General features: G+C 43.9%; 1 protein-coding gene and 2 long non-coding RNA genes across 4 annotated transcripts in view; 1 reads left to right on the top strand and 2 right to left on the bottom strand.

Annotated features, from left to right (window-relative positions):
• LOC145428389 (uncharacterized) overlaps positions 1–18,148 on the top strand; it is a 30,683-nt gene extending 12,535 nt beyond the window's left edge. Inside the window, exon 3 of the long non-coding RNA XR_013908682.1 lies at positions 18,064–18,148. This is a non-coding gene — a long non-coding RNA (uncharacterized LOC145428389). The remainder of the gene's footprint in view (positions 1–18,063) is intronic.
• On the bottom strand, positions 434–2,878 carry LOC113021455 (deoxyribonuclease-1). Its single transcript, XM_080300520.1, has 7 exons — positions 2,724–2,878; positions 2,179–2,327; positions 1,815–1,942; positions 1,518–1,630; positions 1,278–1,432; positions 1,109–1,202; positions 434–627 (listed from the first exon to the last, which is right to left on the bottom strand). The coding sequence occupies exons 1-7, from the start codon at positions 2,859–2,861 to the stop codon at positions 577–579; spliced, it is 828 nt and encodes a 275-aa protein (XP_080156646.1). The 5' UTR covers positions 2,862–2,878; the 3' UTR covers positions 434–576.
• On the bottom strand, positions 13,510–16,761 carry LOC113033042 (uncharacterized). 2 transcript variants are annotated; one of them, XR_003273981.2, is made up of 3 exons: positions 16,681–16,761; positions 15,602–15,679; positions 13,510–14,677 (listed from the first exon to the last, which is right to left on the bottom strand). It is a non-coding gene; the product is annotated as an uncharacterized LOC113033042 (long non-coding RNA). The 2 variants fall into 2 exon arrangements; XR_003273980.2 differs by having other exon boundaries at positions 16,589–16,734.
• Positions 18,149–22,495: the final 4,347 nt, after the last annotated feature.

Raw genomic sequence — 22,495 nt, 5'->3', positions numbered from 1 at the left:
TCTTGGACGCTATTAGAAACTCTAGTGTCTCTATTTCCCAGGCGTCTTTAGCTTTTTGTATGCAGACAACCTGATTTTCCATTTCAGTGTTTAAAAATCACAGGTTAACATATGTGGTGAACACATTTCAGCTTTACAGGAGTAACTGAAGATGACTGATTGTATTACTCTACCGCTTTTTTTCAACATTTTTGGCTCAGTTTTGCAGGTTAGTGTTTTGCTGTGTGTCTGAGCTGTTTTGGGAAATTAATTAAAAAACTTCAGTAACTCAAAACTCTGAAGACATTTAAGCAGACAAAGGAAGTGAAACAAAATACACACGCGTTATTAAAGGTTTCCAAATCAACAACTGGTCTCAGTAAATGTTCCAGACAAATGTGCTCCACTGCAACAAGAAGCCGAATTCTTTACAACACACAAGTTTTCAGTGAAATTATTTTAGTGGCTTTATTGTGCATTTGCATTTCATGAAGCTGTGGCTGACAGTAGTCCCCAACTGAATGATCATTGTGCTGGCTGCAGATTGAGCACGATGTGTGGAAAGCTTGTGGAAGTCACGGTTCAAGCAACGTGAGCCTAACCGCTCAGCTTCACCTCCACGGGGAAGTGGTCGCTGACAGCCAACGCCTGAGAGACAGAGAAACCGTTCTTTTAGTGGCTCACAGTTTGTGCTGCAGACGGCTTCAGTTTCCACAGGTTTCTTTCCAGTGCTGAAAAACTCAACGTGCCTGCATGGTAATGCCATCACTACAGTATACACTGCATTATGATTTTGTTTGCATCTCTGTGGTCGTTACTACAGCCACTGCTTTACAAAGTTGCTCGATTTTCTGTAGCTCAAAGCTGATATTAAAAAAGCAAAAGTGCTTTAAAACTGCATGATTTCTGATGGGGCGACTGCTTTGCCCTTTGTGTAGAATGCCTCTCTTCTGATTGGAGCTCAGTAAACATTTTGCTGATGAGTCTATGGTCTCAGTTGCAGTGAATACAGCATTATGTTAACTTTTTATATTGACGTTTCCATTAGTGTCAGCGGGGAATGAGGCAGGTTGTGCTTTTTATTTCAAATGAATTCTTACAGAGATAAGGATTGAAATTCATCTGTTACCAGATCTTGTTTGAGATTCAGGTCCGTCATGTAGTTATACACCTTCGCACTATCTTTCACCACTCCTCTCATCATGTCCGCAGTGACCACAATCCTGCAAACACAGAAAGATGATTAGAGTTTAGAGTTTGCGTGCACACATCAGAACGACCTGCCACAATCTGTCTACCTGTCGTAAGGGCAGACAGTTTGCGACACGGTAGTGTCGGCCGCATCAGTGATCAGCCAATGGAAAGTCTTGTCAGTGAAGATGCGGATCTGCTGCCAGTCAGACCCGGACACATAACTACAGCCTGCGTTGAAGTCACCCAGCAGCACGATGTCCTGCAGGGAGAGTAGTGTGAGTCGCATTTACCGAATGTGTGTTTTTCCACCAAATAAATGATTTTTACTTGTAGGCTGTAAATACATCATTGTTCCAGCGAGCGCGGACATCTGCCACCACGTCATAGAGAGCATTTAGCTCCCGAACAGCTGATTCTGGGGAGGTGTGCTGAGGGATCAGAGTAAAGTCTCTCACAGCTACAGAAGAGAAGGGAACGAAGGAGTGTTGACAGTGACGGAGGTGCTTACACCGCATGAGAATGATAAAGGACTAGTGACTAACATGTCCCAGGAACTACCACGCACAAATGTTTGAATGAGGATCCACATCATTATCAGTGTGATGCAGAAACAGCTGTATAACTCGAGCCACAGCACCTACCAGTGTGTTTGGAGGAGAACATTACGACAAACGGCTCCCTGCTAAAGGCGTCTTGTCCAGTTTCCTCCGGGCCGTCGTCATAGGTGTAGCTTTTTGCCACCGATACCAGCGCCTCCCTGTGGAGAAAATCACCACCTTTTCATTTGCTGCCAGTGTGTACTTCATTTCTAAACATGTCCAGTTGCTTCTCGGGACAAATTTATTGTAGTTCTGCTTTTCCCCTTTTTTAAAATCACTTCTTCTGAATTCTGAGTGTGTATAAGATGTATGTTTATGCCAGAACAAAGACGGAGGATTTGCCGTTAAATTACTTCAAACATGCCTCAAACACTACAAACATGCTGGAAATATAAATTTTTAATCAAGTTGTTTTGAATGGTTATTTGAGAAACTTATGGGAGGTTCTTTAACCCTCTGAGGTCTAAGTGATGATGATCCAACACCGTCCAACACTGCTGAGAGATCACCGTCTCTGACTTCTTGGATCAGAATGACGTCATAGCGTTGGACAATCTGCAAAACACACATAAAAAATGAAAATGAATCACCTGATTGTCCATCTTGCAACATCACGTTTGTTTATATTTTACCTTGCACGAAAAAATTCATGTGTTACGCTTTAGATTGTAAAGGCAACGCTACAGCTGTTGCACATCCAGTTATTTCATTGATCATTCCTTAAGCATAGAGGTGGGAATATTCTGGGAATATTCAGGTTTACTTCTGCAACAGGCCAAATCATCCAAAGCATTTCTCAAAATTCAGTTCAAACTATTTCAAAACGCACACACAAGATAACACTTCTGGATTGGTTTTGAAAGCACTCTGACCCAAATTGCATTACAAATGGGTGGATGTAAACATTTTGTACAAACTGTCATATCTACCAAAGAGGGAAAAGTCCCAGACCTTGGTAATGATGTTCATCAGAGTGGTGTTGGAGGCTTTGGTGTCTCCGAAGGATTTGATGTTAAAGGCTCCCAGCAGCAGCGAGTTAGAGAGATGCAGCAAGGTCAGAAAAAGCCCCAAAGTGCCCACCAAATGCATCCTACACCAAACAGGTCACATGTTAAAAATGACTTAGAAATCACATGAAACACTGACGCTTACAAATGATTTCATATTTATTTTACACGTATGTAAGCTAATGACTTCCCAGGTTATCAGGTTAATAATTTTCAGGTTGTCAGAGATTTACAGTTAACAAACAGTCAGCCGAATAAACAACACTGAGACACTTGTGTAGGTTAACGTGCTGCACGGGTGAAAAGCTCAGAGCAAATCACCCCGAACTGCAGTATTCGTTTATTTTTATAGGTTACATCGTCAATATGCAAATATAATCACATTTCCTGTTACGCAGGTCCTGATGCTGTCTGTGTGTGTGTGTGTTTGTCACAAAGTATGTGTGTTGCAAGTCAATTTCTAAGAATAATATACTGCGAGTCAACTTCTGCAGATGTGTATTTCTGTACTGATCTCTTGTCAGTGTCACAGGGTCAGCTTCCTGTTTTAACAGAAAACTGTGTCTGGTGAAATATGTATAACATAACTTTTGAAGCATAAGCAAATAAAACAATAAAAACTCCCTGACATTCCCTCCTGTTGTTACCGTATTTCACCACTTCAATCATACTTTATTATCAGCCAACAATCACTTGCTTATAACCTTTTCAATTGTAGCATCATTCAGTATGTGTGAGTGTGTGTGTTCCTATACTAAATCTTCTTCGTCCGGTTCATCTTCTTGTGGCAGTCCAACATATGTGATCACTGTGGCCTGTACCATCTTGCCAATCATTGATCTGATACAGGGTAGAATGCATGTAGAGAACATGCAAAGCAATAAAAGAAGAACTCCTATCAAGACAAGTCCTTTGATCATGAGGGTCCTCCAGCTGCCGCTCAGCAGCCAGGTCAGCCAGTCCTCTGTGTTCATGACATAGTCTTGTTGCTGTGCATTGCTCAGTTGTCGTAACTTCTCCAGGGCGGTGGTCATGGTCAAGGAATTCACGCTATCTGGAATATGGGTGCAGCAAGTGGTGTTGAATAAGACACAGAGGCCCCCTCTCTCAGCGAGAATCATGTCCAGGGCGACTCTGTGTTGCATGACCACTGTTCTGATCGCGTCGATTTCCTCATTCTGAGCCTTGTTTATCCATGTTGAGCTGTTCAGGAAAAGTCCAAATCGGTAGTCAAGAGTCTCGATCCTTAGCATGTTTTTTCCATTCCCGATCCATGGGAAAAGTGAGTGCAGGACTTTCTGTCCGGTGGTCCACAACTTGAACTCCGCTGGCACATCACTGCCCCAGATTGGATCATGAGGTTGCACGTCATCAGTGCTCCTCTTGCGTCTTGGTTGGTCCTTGTCTTTCCTGCGGCATCCGGAAAGTCTGGGAGCAGTTTTGGTTCATCCCCAGCTTTCTGTTGCTGTATGCGAAGGTGAAACACATTGGATGTTGTATTCCTGGTTCCCTCCTGACATTGAAAGATTTTCCCTTGTCTTTTTAACTCAAACTTGAAGGCGAAGATGTCTTCGGGGGAACATGTTCCGCTGGTGGCTTTGTAGAATATACATAGGGCTTCGGAAAGGCTGGGTGATTTTCCATATAGGGTGCCTTGCATTGCTGTTGTTGGGAGGTGTGAACAGACGTAGCAGCCAGTGTGGTTGTCTTCTGTATGTACTCGGTTGTAGACGTACCGGTACCAGGCATTGTTCAGCCAGGGGTGGTTGTGCTCTTTATCCATATCCTTTAGGTGTAAGTTGTTATATGACCATTTCTTCTGCAGGTGGTGCTGTGGGTCCTCGTCTTTCCAGGTGAGTATCAGTAGGCTCTCTAGGAGCGCAATGCCAGTCATTATGAGGACAAGGTTCTTCATGATGACCAGGCACACCCGGGCTCCAGGTGAGTAGACCACTGGCGAGAAGACAAAAGGGCGGGATATACCCAAACAGCCCTTTCCTCCACCAGGGAACACCTAGGAGTCGGGGGAACCGGCGCCTATGCTTGTGTTGTCACTCACTTTTTTGCAGTGGCTTTGGTGGATCCAAGATGGTCTTTCTGCTATTTTGCAGGCAGTCAGTGTGGTGGGCCTGATATTGGCCTTCCCACCTTGGTGAACTCCAATTTTTCCTCTGGAGCACTTTGATCAGGATCCAATCACCTGGGTGCAACCTGCAAGAAACTGGAGAGATATCGCTCGGCAGTTTATTGTTAGCACAATCTCTTTATTCTCAAATAATTTAGTCATCCACTCTGCTAGAGTGGTTTCTCTTATAGACTTATTAATAGGCTCACTAGTGAGAGGAAGCGGAAATTGCCTCCCGTGAACGATTTCAAAGGGTGTGAGCTTTTGCGAACCCTGGGTTAGTCGCATCCACATCTTCACCAGGCCCAAACACTCAGGCCATTGTCTGATCTTATCAGAGTAGGAATGCCGTAAGTAGGAATAAAATGGTTGCATAAACATTTTGCTACTGAGATTGCATCTGCTCTTTTTACTGGATAGATTTCTGGCCATTTTGAGAACACATCCACAATTACTAGAGCGTATTTTGATGCTTGACATTCGTTCAGTTTAATAAAATCCATGTGGATTGTGTGAAATGGGTGCGGTGGTGTTGGGGAAAAGCCTCTTTTAGGCCTGAGGTTCCCCTGTGCAATATGTTTCTGGCAAATCATGCATGTTCTGATAAACTCTTGTGCTGAAGCTTCAAAATTTTGAGTATAGAAGTGTTTGGGGAGGATATTCATCATTCCACCCCTTGACAAATGCGTTAAGCTATGTGTCACTAATGCTGCTGTCTTGTGTAGCAATTTTGGCAGTATTGGTTCGCCATTACAGGTCATTTTGTAGCCGTGCTCCACACTTTAACCACTTCTTTTGCTCTGCGATGGGTGCGGCTTTCTGTCCATCTTTAAGTACATCAAGTGGTATTAGATGTGAGGTTTCAGACATCAAAGTCTGTACAGGTTGCTGTGCTGCCCTCTTTGCTGCTCGGTCTGCAAAGTTATTGCCTTCAGTAATTTCTGAATTATCTTTTTTGGTGTGCAACGCATATTGACTGTCAGTGTGAATATTTATATATTTCTATTTCTCGACCTTTGCGCAGCATGCACGTATGATAGCCGCTAGTTCTGCACTCTGTGCTGAAAAAGAGGAAGTAAGAGCTTTCACTTCTAAAACAGTAGGCTGCAGTGTACTAAAAATGTCTGGTCGGGGTTTCATTTTTTCAGTTAGCTTCAGCATACAGCTGTGTTCGGCACCATCTACTTCCGCAGGAAGGAGAGTGCTTGTCACAGTCAGGCAAAGCTAAAACTGTGCTTGTTTGCAGGGCAAGTTTTAAGTCAATAAATGCTTTATCTGCCTCTGGTGTCCATTCTATTTCATCTTTCAGAGCTAAGTGTTTGCCATAGATCAGGTTTTGCAAAGGTTGGTCCAGCAGTGCATATTCAGGTATCCAACATCTGCAAAAGTTGCAGAGACCTAAATAACTCATCATTTGTTGTTTGGTGAGAGGCTTAGGAGCGTTTTGTACAGCTACTTTTCTGCTGTCTAACAGCTGTCTGCCTTGTCCTGTCAGTTTGTGGCCAAGGTACGTTACTTCTTGGCTCCACAAGTGCAATTTATGCTGTGAGACTTTATGGCCTTGCTTCGCTAGATGTTGCAAAACTGTCAGTGTGTTTGCTACGCAATTAGTCTGTGTGTAGCCTGTAATCAAAATATCATCAACGTATAGCAGGAGTTTACCTGGGGCAGGAAGCGTGCAAAATGACATGGATTTTCTTAGAGCTTCTGCATAAAGAGTGGGGCTATTCTGGAATCCCTGAGGCAACCTTGTATAGGTATACTTCTGGTTGCCAAAAGTGAATCCAAATAACTTTTGTGAGTCAAAGTGTAGTGGTATGGAAAAGAAAGCATTTGATAGGTCTATTACAGAAAAGCACTGTTCTTTTGGTATTACTTGATTTAAAATGGTGTGTGGATTTGCCACCACAGGTGGGATTTGTTCTGTTATGTCATTCATTGATCTAAGGTCATGTACTAGTCAATATTTCCCCGTGTTTGCGTTTTTCACTGGGAAAATCGGAGTGTTACAGGTTGTTTCAGTTGTTTTTACTAAAATGCCTGCTTTTTCCATATCTGCAATTACTGGCCTGATCCCTGTTTTTGCTTCTGTGCTTAAGGGATATTGTGGTTTAATTGGCCTGTAAGTTGTGGTAGTTTTTACTACAACTGGATCTGCTAGATCTGACAACAGAGGGTTTGTGTTCAGAGCCTAGAAGTAATTGTTCTATGTTATACACGTCCATGTTTCCATTGCTCTTTGCTTCTTCTTCTTTGTGTTTTTTTGTTCATTACGTTTATACTCGAGGCATTCCTAGATACCCCCTAGTTTTTCAAAGAATTCACACATCTTACATATTTCAACTTTGAAGTTAAAGTTTTCTTATTTTTATCTGTCCTGTGCATTAAAAACCGATTTGCAGGCTGAAGTAAGGCCTTTCCTTTCACTCCATATTTCTCTGTCATAAAGTCCAGTTTAACATGGAGTTTAGTCCAAAACAAAGCGGCTCATGTTCCACCATCTGCTGAGAGCTCATGACATGAGAGTGAGAGACCAAACACCTGCTCCTCTGGATGTATTTTTGGCAGTTTATCTAACATGCTATTTAGCGCGTCGCTATTTGCAGCATGTTGCAAGGCTTGGTAAAATATTATCCTTTTAGGACAATATATTACTCTGTTGCCCTGGTTACACCGTCCTGGAGCTGTTGTGGAAGACCAAAGGTTGCCAAATATGGAAACAGAGAGCTGCATTTATACTGTGATGGTTTGCATGTGCTGCTGAAATGTGTTTGTAAACGCACAATTACTGCAGGAAAAATGCACAAAAGTTACTGTAATGCTGCTGTAGCCTGAAACATCCACTCTAAACAAGAAACTGGCTCACAGTATTGCACCGAATACAGCTCAGATGTTTTTGTAGCGAGTGAGAGGTCCATACCTGCTCCTGTATGTCTGCACGGTGGAGACGCCTGAACTCGTGAATCTTCTGAAAGCTCCTGAAAAGCTTCTGAGCAGAATGGCGACCAGTGTCTCTTTTGAGGTTTTTATCTACCTGCAGGCGCATGTGACTGCAGGGTGCTGGGGAGGAGTACAGAGAAAAGGTGTGTTGTGGATGGGGTACAGATTTCAGGCTTTCAGGTTCTCACATCCCAAGATTGCAGTGCAACAAGGATAACGTTGCAACCTCAAATTCTTTTCTGCTCGTCATACAATAAAAACACTTCAGCATTGTTTTAACTTGCTGTTGTCCTGTTTGGCATTTGTGTGAAGTTCTGTCACACTTCACAAATGAACTCAGAATGAGTGTCGCAGTGTTGGGATGACCTTAAACTTTGGCAAAATCCTTACGGAAACTGAAGAAATTCCTTCAAGCAGTTTGAAAGATGCCTTGTTCATGAGAGCAGGGACAGACAAAACATAATATCTACTCTAGGTCTGCTCCAGCAGAGACACGTAACAGTCATTAACAATAACAACAGTAATATTGCTACAGCCTTGTTAAACTATCATCTGTCCCAGTGTTATATCTTATATCATCCAAGATGGCGCCGAGTATGGCAGCCTCGTCGCGAGCTCCCCCAAGCAACGGCTTTTTTCTGTGTTTAATTTTACTTTTCCTTCATTTTTTCGCGAGTAGCACATGTCTCCTTGTGTACGACCGCCAAACCTTACTGGACATAAAAGACGGTCTTTCTTATAACTTTCCGGAGTTCAAGTTTTGCAACAGGGACGCTCCGTTTGCAGACCCCCCATTCATCTCACCTGAGACGCCTTTGTTCTCTGGTCCTGGAGGCCGCAAACGCCGACGCAGAGGGAGAAGATCTGGCATTCTGGTTCGACTGAGACGGCACACTAACAGACCACCGTTACCCAGTTTATTACTGGCTAATGTGCAGTCTCTGGAGAACAAGCTGTGCGAGCTTCGGGCACAGATCTCATTCCAGCGAGAGATGCGGGACTGCTGCGTGATCTGCCTCACAGAAACCTGGCTATCGGACAAGGTACCGGACTCCGCAATACAACTGCCGGGGTTCTCTGTGCACCGCGCGGACAGGTCACAGGATCTTACTGGGAAAAGCAGAGGCGGTGGTGTATGTTTCATGATCAACAACAGCTGGTGTGATTATGCGAACGTGCACCCGGTCAAATCCTTCTGCTCACCGGACCTGGAGTACCTGATGATTAAGTGCCGGCCATTCTGGCTACCGAGGGAATTTACAGCAGTGATTATTACGGCTGTTTACATTCCCCCACAAGCCGACACTGACCGAGCACTCAGGGAACTGTACAGCGCGATCAGCAGCGAGGAAACCGCACACCCAGAGGCAGCGTTTATCACAGCCGGAGACTTTAATAAGGGAAACCTGAAGAAAGTCTCACCAAAACTCCATCAACACATCCATTTTAACACCCGTGGAGACCGGCTACTCGACCACTGCTACACCTCTTTCCGGGATGCGTACAAAGCCCTCCCCCGCGCCCCATTCGGCCAATCAGATCACCGCTCCATCCTGCTCCTGCCCGCCTACAGGCAGAAGCTGAAACAGGAAGCTCCAACCCGGAGGGCGGTGCACTGTTGGACGGACCAATCGGAGTCTGCTCTGCGGGACTGTTTTGATCACGCGGACTGGGAAATGTTTCACGTGGCTGCTAGGGACATTGACGAGTACACAGACTCAGTCTGCGGATTTATCAGGAAATGCGTGGAAGATGTCGTCCCATCCAGAACAGTCAAATCCTTCCCAAATCAAAAACCCTGGATTAACGTAGATGTTCGCGCGGCACTGGCGGCACGGAGCACCGCCTTTGCCTCCGCGAACACATCGGACTACAAACACGCACATTACCAACTCCGGAAGACGATCAAAGCAGCCAAACGTGAGTACAGGGACAGGGTGGAGCAACAGTTTGACAACCCTCGGAGTATGTGGCAGGGACTAAACACGATCACAGACTTTAGAGGGAAAACCAGCACACCGCAGACCACGGCCTCTCTGTGTGAGGATCTAAACGTATTCTACGCTAGATTCGACACAGCGAACACCATGAGACCGGACAGTGTGCGCACCACGGATGACGTCAGTGCGCACACTGTGTCTGAGGAGGATGTGCGGAGGTGCTTCAGGAAGGTGAACGCGCGCAAAGCTACTGGTCCGGACGGGATTCCCGGCCGCGTCCTCAGGTCATGCGCGGCTCAGCTGGCTGGAGTGTTCACGCACATCTTCAACCTTTCCCTCTCTCTGTCTGTAGTCCCAGCCTGCTTCAAAATGGCCACCATCGTCCCTGTACCCAAATCCTCCACCATCTCCTCATTGAACGACTGGCGACCTGTAGCCCTGACCCCCATCATGAGCAAATGCTTCGAGAAGCTGGTCAGGGACTTCATCTGCTCTGCACTACCCGACTCACTGGACCCTCTACAGTTTGCATACCGCCACAACAGGTCCACTGATGATGCCATAGCCCTGACACTACATACTGCCCTGTCACACCTGGAGAAGAGAGACACGTATGTGAGGATGCTGTTTGTAGATTACAGCTCAGCATTCAATACCATCGTTCCCTCGAAGCTGGACAGGAAACTGCAGGATCTAGGACTGAGCAGCTCCCTCTGCAGCTGGATCCTTAGCTTCCTGTCTGACAGACGCCAAGTGGTCAGACTGGGCAGCATCACCTCATCCCCCATCACACTGAACACTGGTGCTCCACAGGGGTGTGTACTGAGCCCTCTCCTGTACTCACTCTACACCTACGACTGCACAGCCACTAACAGCTCCAACATCATTGTGAAGTTTGCGGACAACACTACAGTGGTGGGTCTTATCACCAACAGTGATGAGACAGCTTACAGGGAGGAGGTCAGCGCCCTGACCCACTGGTGTCAAGACAACCATCTCACCCTCAACGTCGCAAGGACAAAGGAGTTGATAGTGGACTTCCGGAGGTGCAGAGAAGTACACACCCCCATCACCATCAGCGGCGCTGCTGTGGAGAGAGTGAGCAGCTTCCGGTTCCTTGGAGTACACCTGGCTGAAGATCTTACGTGGTCAGTACACACAAACAAAACAGTGAAGAAGGCGCAGCAGCGCCTCTTCTTTCTCAGGAGACTGAAAAGATTCGGCATGAGCCCCCGCATCCTCAGGACCTTCTATCACTGTGCCATTGAGAGCATCTTCACTGGATGCATCACCACCTGGTACGGCAACAGCACCGCCTACAACTGCAAAGCTCTCCAGCGAGTAGTGCAGTGCTCTGAACGGATAATTGGAGGTGAGCTTCCCTCCCTCCAAGACATCTACAGGAAGCGCTGCCTGAGGAAAGCGGGGAGGATCATCAAGGACTCCAGTCACCCCAGCCATAAACTGTTCAGACTGCTTCCATCAGGAAGGAGGTTTTGCAGCATCCGGTCCCGTACCAGCAGACTGAGAGACAGCTTCTTCCATCAGGCCATCAGACTGCTGAACACGTCATAGACACCTCAGCTTCACTACTGGAACTTCAACATTATGCACTCCATACTGTATATAAATGCCACTTGTTTTGCACATGTCTCACTCTGTATATTTTATTTTATATATTTTATTTATTGTTTACTCTATTTAATTTGTAAAATATGTGTACACACACACACACACACACACACGTAGAAAAATATTTAGTATACACATCCAGGAATGCATATACTATTATATATTGTACATATATTTATTAGTTTCAGATGTAGCCATTCTTGTATTTTGCTTGTTTACATTATTGTATTTTGCACAACTCTGTTGCTTGTGAAGCTCGCACACAAGAATTTCACTCGCATGTGCTGTACCAATGTACCTGCACATGTGATGTGACAATAAAAGTGATTTGATTTGATTTGATTTGAAATCAGACCTTCAAAAACCTTCCGATAGGCTGATACAACACAAGTATGCCACCGTCTCCACCTTATTGGTCAGAAAGTTTTTCTTCCCAGTTGTAGCTGAACAAACAGAACCCATTCACTTACAATGCATTCAAGCTTGACAACACAATAATACACTTTAGTGAAGTTTCATAAAAGTGCTCATACTTACAGCATGTTACAGTTGTCATGTTACTGATGAGGGTTAAGCTCTATGTTTTTAACATTGTAATCAGATCTGCCAGGTCGGTGCTTAGACATATACCGGTGTCCACTACACCCAGCCTCCTGACTCTTTCTTTACTGCCAGCTGTCGAGAATCTGATGCCTCAGCAAATACTGAATAAATTTCGGTGCCACCGCTGCTGTCCACATTCATGCTCCCGTCAGGGTAAACCATAGTTTCCCAAACTTTCCATGTATTTTAAACTTGAGAATCCAAGTGAAGCCAAGATGTTTGCTGACTATTAGTCTTGTTTATGAAGTAGACAAACGAATTTTGTGTAGAAAGGATGAGGGCTCAGTGTGCGCGTGAGGAAAGCTTGCACGAGAGGAAATCTCCACTGGGACATGGAAAACTACCACATACTGACCTAAAGAGCAACGAGTACAGAGGGAGAAACAGCAGGAAGTGCAGCTTAACCACAGATTTGTAGCCACTCTTGCAGTTTAAACCAAATACCAACAGAGAGTTGCACTAGGGCCAAAGTAGCAGGATCATTTTCTGTATTTGACTTTTGGTTATATGCACATGTGACCTGATGGGGACTGCAGATGTGCAGTATCTGCACCTTATATTTATATTTTATTTTATATTATATTTTTCTCTAACATCCATAAACATGCACACTCTGGTAAAACTAATTAAAGTTAAATACTTCTTTGTAAGATGTTTAATAAAGAATGATAAAATGGAAAAGTGCCATGTGTGTAGCTAAAAATAAGCCCCAGAGCGAACGGCAAGGCTGCAGTCTGGGAACCGGCGGGGCGGTCACCGCTGGGATGTGCTTATCAGAGTGTGGAAAGTTGTGGACTTTAAAGTGTTGAACTTTGATGGATAACCAGTCGTGTCTCAGATCAAACGTGCAGAATAAAATCTTTGCCATAACTGTTGGCATGAGAGTGATGCTCATTATCCCTTCTGGCAACATTTTGAATAGCACCATCTGGTCAAGCAAGGCCATGTGACACACTGAGCTCGTGATACTGGTTTTGGGCGGCAGTGATACGGACACTACTGGACTGAAACTGGTTTGAGAGTCTGCTAAAACGACAGCATGTAAGGACACAATGACTGTGTTTTAGTAAGTGTTTACCTGTTTTACTAAATGTACTTAAGAACTGCTGAGACCGTTTATAAACCTGTGTTTAAATTTCAAGAAAAGAATGATGCATTTGCATTTCTGTATTAATAGTTGGAACCGAGGAGGAAATATGAATATGAATGCAGCTGCATCGTTTTTTGCATTCATGATGTCGTTTTATTCAAATCAGTTTGTGTTAAATGCCCCAGACAACAAATCTGTTGTCGGTTTAATTTCAGAAAGGATGGCGCCACATCATATGATCATTACAGCATATGTACAGATCTAAATGCATTTCATGTCCTATTATAGTTTTATTCACTTCAGATTAGCATCAAAGTTGTAGCCGCGTCTTTGCCCATTATGAGCCATAAAGTTGGACACTGTTGGAGACTGTTCTGCTGGTGATAAATGAAACGAGACGATCGTTTAAAAGGATTTTATTTTGAAATCTAACACCCATGTAGAGCTAACATTGATCGTAATAACATCGTAATAACATCGTAATAACATCGTAATAACATCGTAATAACATCGTAATAACATCGTAATAACATCGTAATAACATCGTAATAACATCGTAATAACATCGTAATAACATCGTAATAACATCGTAATAACATCGTAATAACATCTTTACAGTTTGTGTAAACCCAACAGAAACCATGTTGTCCCAAAACGCTGCGTTTGTGTCCCATATGTAACACCGTGTATTATCCAACTTATTTCACATGGTTTAACTTGAACTTTAAAAACTACAATAAAGTTTTGCTGTATTACCAGTAACAAATCTTTTATATACACATTAGCTTGTTTAAAAAAAAACTGACTGAATTACCTCTAAACTGGTTCTAGGCTTTGTCACACTGGTCGCACTGGTGCGTGTCCATGGTCAGTAAGTGTAGGGTTGACTTAAGCTCGAGTTTGTGTAAACTGAACTGCTGCACCGATCACGTATCAGCGTCTGTTGGCGTGTTTCTGGGGTCGCTGGCTGGAGGCTTTCCCAGAAAGGTCACATGCGGCACCAGCTTGTGTGTCGCCAAGCTCGACTTCAAAGCAAAAGCCCTCCCACACTGGTCACACTTGTGTGCTTTAACTCCACTGTGGACCAGTTTATGTCTCTTTAAGTTGCTCTTATAATTAAAAGCCTTTCCACACTCCTCACATGTGTGGGGTTTTTCTCCGCTGTGGACCATCTCATGGATTTTTAAGTAGCTCATCTGAGTAAAAGCCTTCTCACACTGGCTACATGCGTATGGTTTGACTCCTCTGTGTAGGCGCTGATGAGTTCTCAAGTTGCTCATCAAACTAAATGTCTTTCCACACTGGTGGCATATGTGTGGTTTGACGCCGCTGTGGCTGAGGTGATGTGTTTTTAAGTTGCTTTTCCAAGTAAAAGTCTTTCCACACTGGTCACAACTGAAGGGCTTTTCCCCACTGTGGATGCGCTGGTGTCTTCTGAGGTGACACGGGGCATGAAACTTCTTGTTACACTGATCACACCTGTAGTGCTCAAGTAAGTTTGCACTTGAGTGAGCATCTTCAGCCAACTGAGAGCACTGAGGTGTTGGGCTCTCTTTGTCGTCTTGTTCCTACAGCAACAAAGACACAGGCAGGGAGTCAGAAGCTTAATAAGTGTTTGAGTTAAATCTTGTTTTGTCGTGCCGGCCTCTCTGCTTCGATAAGAAACCTGTTTGTTGGATGATGCCCATAATAGTAACCTGTTGTGCTGTAAATTGTTTGGATGCGTTTTGGAAAAGAAAGACTGTATTATTGCATAAAATACATTTAAACAAGTGCATCGCTGATTGCATCTTGTGGACATCGGTTCTACCAGCTGATTGCCCTGCTCAGTCTTTACGCCCGACCCAACGAGGGACAATCAAATGCAGAGGGGACAGTGCGACTTCACCCGTGCACTTGCACCTCTTGCACACAGTCCTCATTTACAAAGTGGAAATAAGGAAAGGTCTAAGACAGGGCTGCCCAATCCCAGTCCTCGAGAGCTACTATCCTGCAGCTTTTAGATGCATCCCTACTCCAACACAGCTGAATCAAATGGTTTGATTACCTCTTCAGCATGCCATCATGTTTGGCAAAGGCCTGTAAACAAGCCATTCATTTGATTCAGCTGTGTTGGAGTAGGGATGCATCTAAAAGCTGCAGGATAGTAGCTCTCGAGGACTGGGATTGGGCACCCCTGGTCTAAGAGGTTGAAGCCTTCGTCTTTCCATTTACTATTTTCTTTTCTTAACATGCATTTTGTTTCTCATGTTCTGGAAAACTGTAAATAATTACTAAAGGCTGGTAGTTAACAATAATCATAATGATATAATGACAATAAATGTTGATCATTCATGAAAGTTGTACTGATAGACTTTTCACGTTTCCTAAAAGCAGCTCGGCCTTGGTTTGCACGGCACTTCCAGATGTGTTTATAAACTACGAACAATTTCACGTATAAAAGTCTGTAAAATGTTCGGACTCATGATTTATAAAAACGATGTTTTTCTCACCGTGTGTGAAGAAAACATTTTCTTCTTTCCAAGATGGCCGACTACGTTCCTCCGTCAGACTGCTCGACCCACCAACACCTGCCAGGAAAGAGCTTTATTAGGCTCCGGAGCCGAAATGCACATTAAAGTCACTTTACATCCAGATGACTTAGACCTTCCTAAGATAATAAACTTTTAGCCTGGTCTAGATTAAACTGAGCTGATGGCAAGACGGAGGATCAGAGGACTTGAAGCTTTAAATAATCCCTCAAGGAGACAGGTCTAACCTTTCCTTTGAAATATCTCTGAGGTAGCATGGACAACATACACGTGCAGATGAGAAATGACACCCTGATTCAATCATTCCCTCTCTGTAAACACTTTAACTGGGAAGCCAAGCTAAAGGTTAAATGATCAGCGGCTGTAGGTTTAGCTGTGCTCGTATGCCCGGACAATCCAAATATATAAATAAAGAACTGCACACAAACACAATTACACTACTTGATCTGTTACAATCGAGCGACATTACTTGTCAGCATCTGGAATCATGGAACTCTTTGGTCACGGTGAAGGAACAGTGTGCAGGGCTGTTTTTAAAATGAGGTTTTTCACCAAGCATCCTGATGGGCTCTTCCCAAGAGTTAGTGGACAGATAGTTGGAGGTCATGTTCCCAACAAGCAGCAACTGGTGCCGAGGATGAAAGGAACCATGAATGTGCTCAAAGCTAGATTGCGAAACCGCGATATCAGAAACACATCCTGCATGTGCTGAACTTGCTTTCTAGCAAAGCACCCTGGTTTGCAGTGTCCCAGGTGTAGGCCAGCACTGAGGATTGTTCTCCAGTCACTGTACACACAGTTTAAGGGAGGACAGCAGTTCCTACTTTGAAGGTAAACCTTAAATGATCAGCAGCCATGAGTTTAGTTGTGCTCGTACAAGTTATTGTCTCCAGTGTCTCTGCGGGTCCCTAACACTCCCTCACAAACACACCTGAGCTGGGAACATACCTGAGGGAGAGCAGCAGATGACAGCATGCAGGAGACAACAAACTAATCTAAACATATAAAACAACTCCAACCAACATCAGCTTGGTGGTTACCTTTGGAGGAGCCCAGCCCATGAGCTGTGCTGTGATGACTTATGGTGAACAGGTGTGCCAACAACTAAGAGCCGAGACAGAGCCTCTTAAAGCTGTAGGACAAAAAACAGCACGTCCAGAGCACCTGAAGGCCAGAAGGTGGCAGCAGCAAACGGTGTCAGGTACAATCTTCAGCTTCCATAGTATCTACAGATCATACACTCCTCCCTTTGCTCAGTGTTTTCACCTTCAGCACATAAAGGTGAACTTCAACCACACCAACAGACTGGAATATGTTCACCCACACAGACCTGGACCAGTACGCCTCATCTGTACTGGATTACATCTCCAAAACCACAGACAGTGTCACCACCTGACAGTGGGCAGGGATAGCTCAGTAGGTAGAGTGGTGGCACCATGATCGGAAGGTCGGTGGTTCGACTCCACTGAACGGCTACCCTGAGGTACCCCTGAGCAAGGTACCGTCCCTACACACTGCTCCCCGGGCGCTGCATTGGTGGCTGCCCACTGCTTCACTGGGTGAATGGGTTAAATGCAGAGGAACTATATCCCTACGGGGACTAACATGCACACTTTACTTTACACCCAGAAACGGATCACCATGTACCCCAACCAGAAGCCTTGGATGAACCGGGATCTTTGTCTCTTCCTGAAGGCGGGCAACACCGCCTTTAGGTCAGGAGATGCACACGCCTACAGCACAGCCAGGGCTAATCTAAAGAAGGGCATCAAAAAAGCCAAACACCATTACAAAAAGAAGGTAGAAGAACACTTCTCCAACTCCAACCCCCGACGCATGTGGCAAGGACTCCAGACCATCACAGACTACAGGACCACCAAACCCTCCCCCGCATCCTCTGATGCAGGGGCGGAGCGTGGGGGTGGCTTACGGGGCTTAAGCCCGGGTTGTTTTGTCAGAAGCCCGGGGTATTTTGGAGTGTAATATATTTTCATAGTTAGATGCCTGGCTGACAACTGTATAAAACAAAAAGTACACACAATATTCGAAGCACATAGTGCACACTGTGGGAATTTACGACTGTGCGTGAATCCCCCCCTGATATTGGTATGATCCGAGCTCAGGCACTAAGCGACTGAGCGAGGGGGCGGGGCAGCTGCTGCCTGTGAGTGCACTGTTGGAGAGACGGAGCCAGCCATACTAAGGAGAGCTTAAGTTTGAGCAGGTACCAAAGCAAATCATTCGTACCGTACAAATAATGTAAATGTGACGGTGCATCACGAAAGATTGATATCAAACTGATCACTTGACCAATATTACGTTACTTGCTCCTCAAGTGAATCAATAAATGGCGAAATGAAAAGCCGAACAAATGCTATTTTTTAGAGAGTCTTAGCTTACGTGTGTTTATTTCATATTTTCAGTTCTTACCCTCCCCGACTAATTCGGTTTCAGTTATGTACTGAAATATAAGAATGGACATTAGAGGGTTCTTTCAAAGAAAAACTCTGGTAAATGTTATTTTATATATTATGCTTTGTATGTTGTTCAGTATATTTCTATGCAAAACAAGAGGGATTTCAGTACACAGCAGGATATTCACATTTGTAACCAGATATTTACACTTTAGGGAGAAAACATAAAACATTTTTACTGTACAACATCAATTTAGAGTAAACTTTTGTTTTAGATAAATATTGAAATATATTATGAATTAGTTAAATGTCAGAATAAAGAGAGACAGAGCTGTCTATTTTTTATCACTTTCATTAAATTTAGGAGTACATGTACACTAAGTTTATTGTTAATTAATAAGAAAACTCCAGACGATTCCATTCTGAGCTGAAGAAGCTTCTGATAGGTTAGTAGAGTCCATGTGAGTAAACTGGTGGCACACCTGTGGATGCATATAAGGCAAAACACAGAGCCTGTTTCTGTGACATGGGAAAATCAAGAGATATCAACCAAAACACCAGGAGAAGAATCGTGGAGCTCCATAAGTGTGGCTCAAGTTTGAATACAATTTGGTGCCATTTGCAATTAAAAAACACAGACAGTTTCTCTCTTTACTCTTAAAGTTAACAAATATGTTTTTATATTTATCAATCTAAAAAAATAAACATTTAGTCTGATTTGATGTTACAATTAAAAAAGTGTTTTTATCTGAAGAGTTTGTAAATATCTGGTTTCAACTGTATATTTGATGATTGTCAGCACAAAGAGGGAGAGAGAGAGGAACAGAGAGGGAGAGAGGAGAATGAGGACAGAACAGAGATGAACAAGAGCAGGTGAGACACACATGTTAGTCAAATGGTTGCTTACTAAAAGTATCACTGTATCATAGGTCCTCATGTATCTCGTACCTAGTGTTTCTTTTTAGGTTTGCTATTTTTCAAATTCTATATTTATTAAGTTATGCAGGCTTGTTTGCACAACAAGGCTAAATAATTATATAAACTTTTCTCAATCTAAATAGTGGACTTTGGTAGAATTAAATAAATAAGTGTAGTGCAGGTCTATGATGATTTTTAGTGCTACTATCATCTAGTTCTGATTGTGGTTATGTCTTGGTTAAGTCCTCAGTAATCCTGCTTTTGAACTGTTGTAGTCCTGTTTTAATTCTGGATCAGTTCTGGGTCTGGTTGAATTGGGGTTCAGTCCCTGTGTCTTGATACAGCCCCGAGTTTGTTCCGCCTTGCTGCTTAATTAAAAAACTAGTTTATGGTGTCCTGCATGTGTGATATATATATTTCCCTATATGAAGTCATTCTTTTTTGAACAAAACTCAAAACAGAGCCTATTAATCTTTCAGTCATTTCTACACCCCCCCCCCTCAAAAAAAAAAAAAAATCCCACATGCATACTACCCTTTAGGGCTAAGCCCCGGGTGTTTCAAATGTCTGGCTCCTCCTCTGCTCTGATGTCTCCTTCCTCAATGAGCTCAACAACTTTTATGCTCGTTTTGAGCGAGGGAACCCCACAACCAAAGCAGACCACCAACCTCTGACTCTCTCCCCCACCGATGTAGGAGCGGTGCTGAGCAGGATCAATGTCCACAAGGCTGCAGGCCCTGATGGCATCCCCGGGCGTGTTCTCAGAGCGTGTTCTGGGGAGCTTGCAGGAGTGCTCACAGACATATTCAGTCTGTCCTTGGCCCACGCTGTGGTACCGGCCTGCTTCAAATCCACCTCCATCGTCCCGATACCCAAAAACTCCAACCCATCTTGCCTCAATGATTACCGCCCAGTAGCACTCACCCCCATCATCACTAAGTGCTTAGAGCAGCTGGTCCTAGCACACTTCAAATCCTGTCTCCCCCCCACCCTGGACCCCCACCAATTCGCATACCGCCAGAACAGGAGCACAGAGGATGCAGTCTCCATCGCACTGCACTCTGTCCTCTCACACCTGGACAACAACAACACCTACGCCAGAATGCTGTTTATAAACTTCAGTGCAGCGTTCAATACAATCCACCCCTCACAACTCATCAGGAAACTGACAGACCTGGGCATCAGTTCCCTCATCTGCAAATGGTTACTGGACTTCCTGACCAACCGCCCCCAACATGTCCGGCTGGATAACCGCTGCTCATCTACCATCACAATGAACACCGGTGTACCACAAGGCTGTGTGATGAGCCCTTTCCTCTACTTCCTCTTCACCCACGACTGCAGACCTGCTGATGGTTCCAACACCATCATTAAGTTTGCAGATGACATCACGGTGATTGGCCTCATCAGTGCTTTGAGCGCTCAGATGAGTAGAAACGCGCTACATAAGAACCAGTCCATTTACCATTTGGGTAATAAAATTGCAGGTAACATTTCCAAGGCAGGTAGGAAAAAAATGAGCTGCTATCAGTGTATGTTTGTTTTAAGGTGAGGTGCCACGAACCCGCATGTAGGGAGATGTAACCTCGTACCTCAGAAGTGTCGATATGGGTGTATTTCCATCTGTACAGCAGTATTTAGTACATCCTGGTACTTGGCAGGATGTGCAGGAGGCAGAGAAAGAGCATAAGCTTTCAGCACCTGTTAGAAATGTCACTTTCCCACATAAGAAATAAAAGGTGCTCCACAATAGTGCTGCAATTGAATATATTTTGCAATGAATTGAAGCCCATGTCAGTATTCATAGAAGAAATTGTATATGAATGCACAGCTTCCTTACATGTGCATTTGTTTCATTTGCAGATCACGCCAGACAGCTCACAAAGTCCATGATGAGGAAGCCAACCATAGACAAGCTGGCGGCTAACAGAGAGGCTGATGTCAATAACTTTGTCAAGTTCATCACCAAGGACTCTATTCAGAAGTCCCTGGGGATGTATCTGGAGATGCTTAAGAGAAGAAAGGCTTAGAGAGGGGAAACATGTTTGCACACTTTGTAGCACCAGCTACAGATGTGATCTGACATCAGGCAGTGAGCAGTCTACATGTTTGGGGGATAAAACCCAGCATTTACCCCTCAAGATGTTAATAAAAACACTCGAGGTTAGGGTGTGACTTTTTGTTTTGGTTTGAAGAGCCGTACACTCGGGCAACCTGCCGAGCCTTCTCCATCACTCAGCATTACCTGCAGTATGCTTACGCGAGCAAACTGCTAATTGTTGCAAAAGAGTCTCACATATGAAGAACTAACAGCAAATCTGACCTTTAGTGCATCTAAATGTGGCAAAGCCTTTGTCATCTCTAACAAATGTTTGGTTTTTACTGTGAAATATCCAAATAAATGTCTGGATTCATACATTAAATGGATTAAAGCGTGTGGTTCTCATTCATTATCTCTGTAACTCAGACGTCTCTACATTCAAATGACAGCTGAGAATGTTAAAAATTCAGCGGACAACCAAATCAAAATGAATCTTGCATTCTTATAACAAGGAGCATTTTTCATTCTTTGTATGTTTGTGTTTTGGACAATTGAATCAATATACGACACTTCAAAAGGACCTGAGTGTCAGCGCAACACAATCGGCTAAACTTCAGGTGTGCAGTGTCTCCACACTTTTCACTGTCACGTCCTGTGTGTGACAGACATGAATGACCTCTGCTGTGGTGCTCCCTGTTTTCTTTGAGCACTACATTTACACATTTAAGAGTATTACCCTCAAATGTGTTTGGATTTGTCAATGTGTGAGTCGTCTACTAAGCCTAAAGCTACAAGTCACTAATGTGACTCCTGGAAAAGTAAATGTTCTTTCATGTAAAGAGATGAAATCAGCACGTGTATTCACTTTAATATTACATCCTCGGGGGGGAGGCTAAGTATTTTGCAGCAGCTTGGTATTGAACTGCAAACCTTCCAATTAGTAGAACTGAACTACAGCAACCCCAACTCAACTGTTCAGCCAGGACAAGCAGTGCTTGTCTAGTCAGTTATACCAAAGCACAAGTGATGTGCTTCTACATCACTGCCATCTTGAGGCTGCAGTCAGCTATCGTCTCTCCAAGCACACTTCTCTTGGACGCTATTAGAAACTCTAGTGTCTCTATTTCCCAGGCGTCTTTAGCTTTTTGTATGCAGACAACCTGATTTTCCATTTCAGTGTTTAAAAATCACAGGTTAACATATGTGGTGAACACATTTCAGCTTTACAGGAGTAACTGAAGATGACTGAAAATAATCTTTAATGAATACATTGTTTCTTCTTTTGTGTAGGGGAGACCGGGGATAGTTGTAACGTGGGTCAGTTGTAACACTTCCAGTTTCTCCAATCAGGGCTAAGTTTCAAATGATGTGACTCATCCTGTGCATGCCCAACTCAGTTCTGCTATCACATGTGAAAAATCAGCACATTTTGTCAAACACAGACAATTTAACATGAAAAAAAGTAATTTGTATGCCAAAAAG

The sequence above is a fragment of the Astatotilapia calliptera genome, chromosome 4 (assembly GCF_964374335.1).
Source record: "Astatotilapia calliptera chromosome 4, fAstCal68.1, whole genome shotgun sequence".
Lineage (NCBI taxonomy): Eukaryota > Metazoa > Chordata > Actinopteri > Cichliformes > Cichlidae > Astatotilapia > Astatotilapia calliptera.
Note: the sequence above shows the minus strand (reverse complement) of the source record. Positions and strands in the feature narration are given on the sequence as shown.

What these genes read in the sequence shown, in the direction of transcription:
- LOC113021455 (XM_080300520.1), bottom strand. Translation starts at nt 2,861, where the DNA reads ATGCATTTGGTGGGCACTTTGGGGCTTTTTCTGACCTTGCTGCATCTC. An exon ending in GCGCTCGCTGGAACAATGAT is followed by an intron (nt 1,433 to 1,517) that starts GTATTTACAGCC and finishes CTCTCCCTGCAG; the next exon opens with GACATCGTGCTGCTGGGTGA. An exon ending in TGAATCTCAAACAAGATCTG is followed by an intron (nt 628 to 1,108) that starts GTAACAGATGAA and finishes TCTGTCTCTCAG; the next exon opens with GCGTTGGCTGTCAGCGACCA.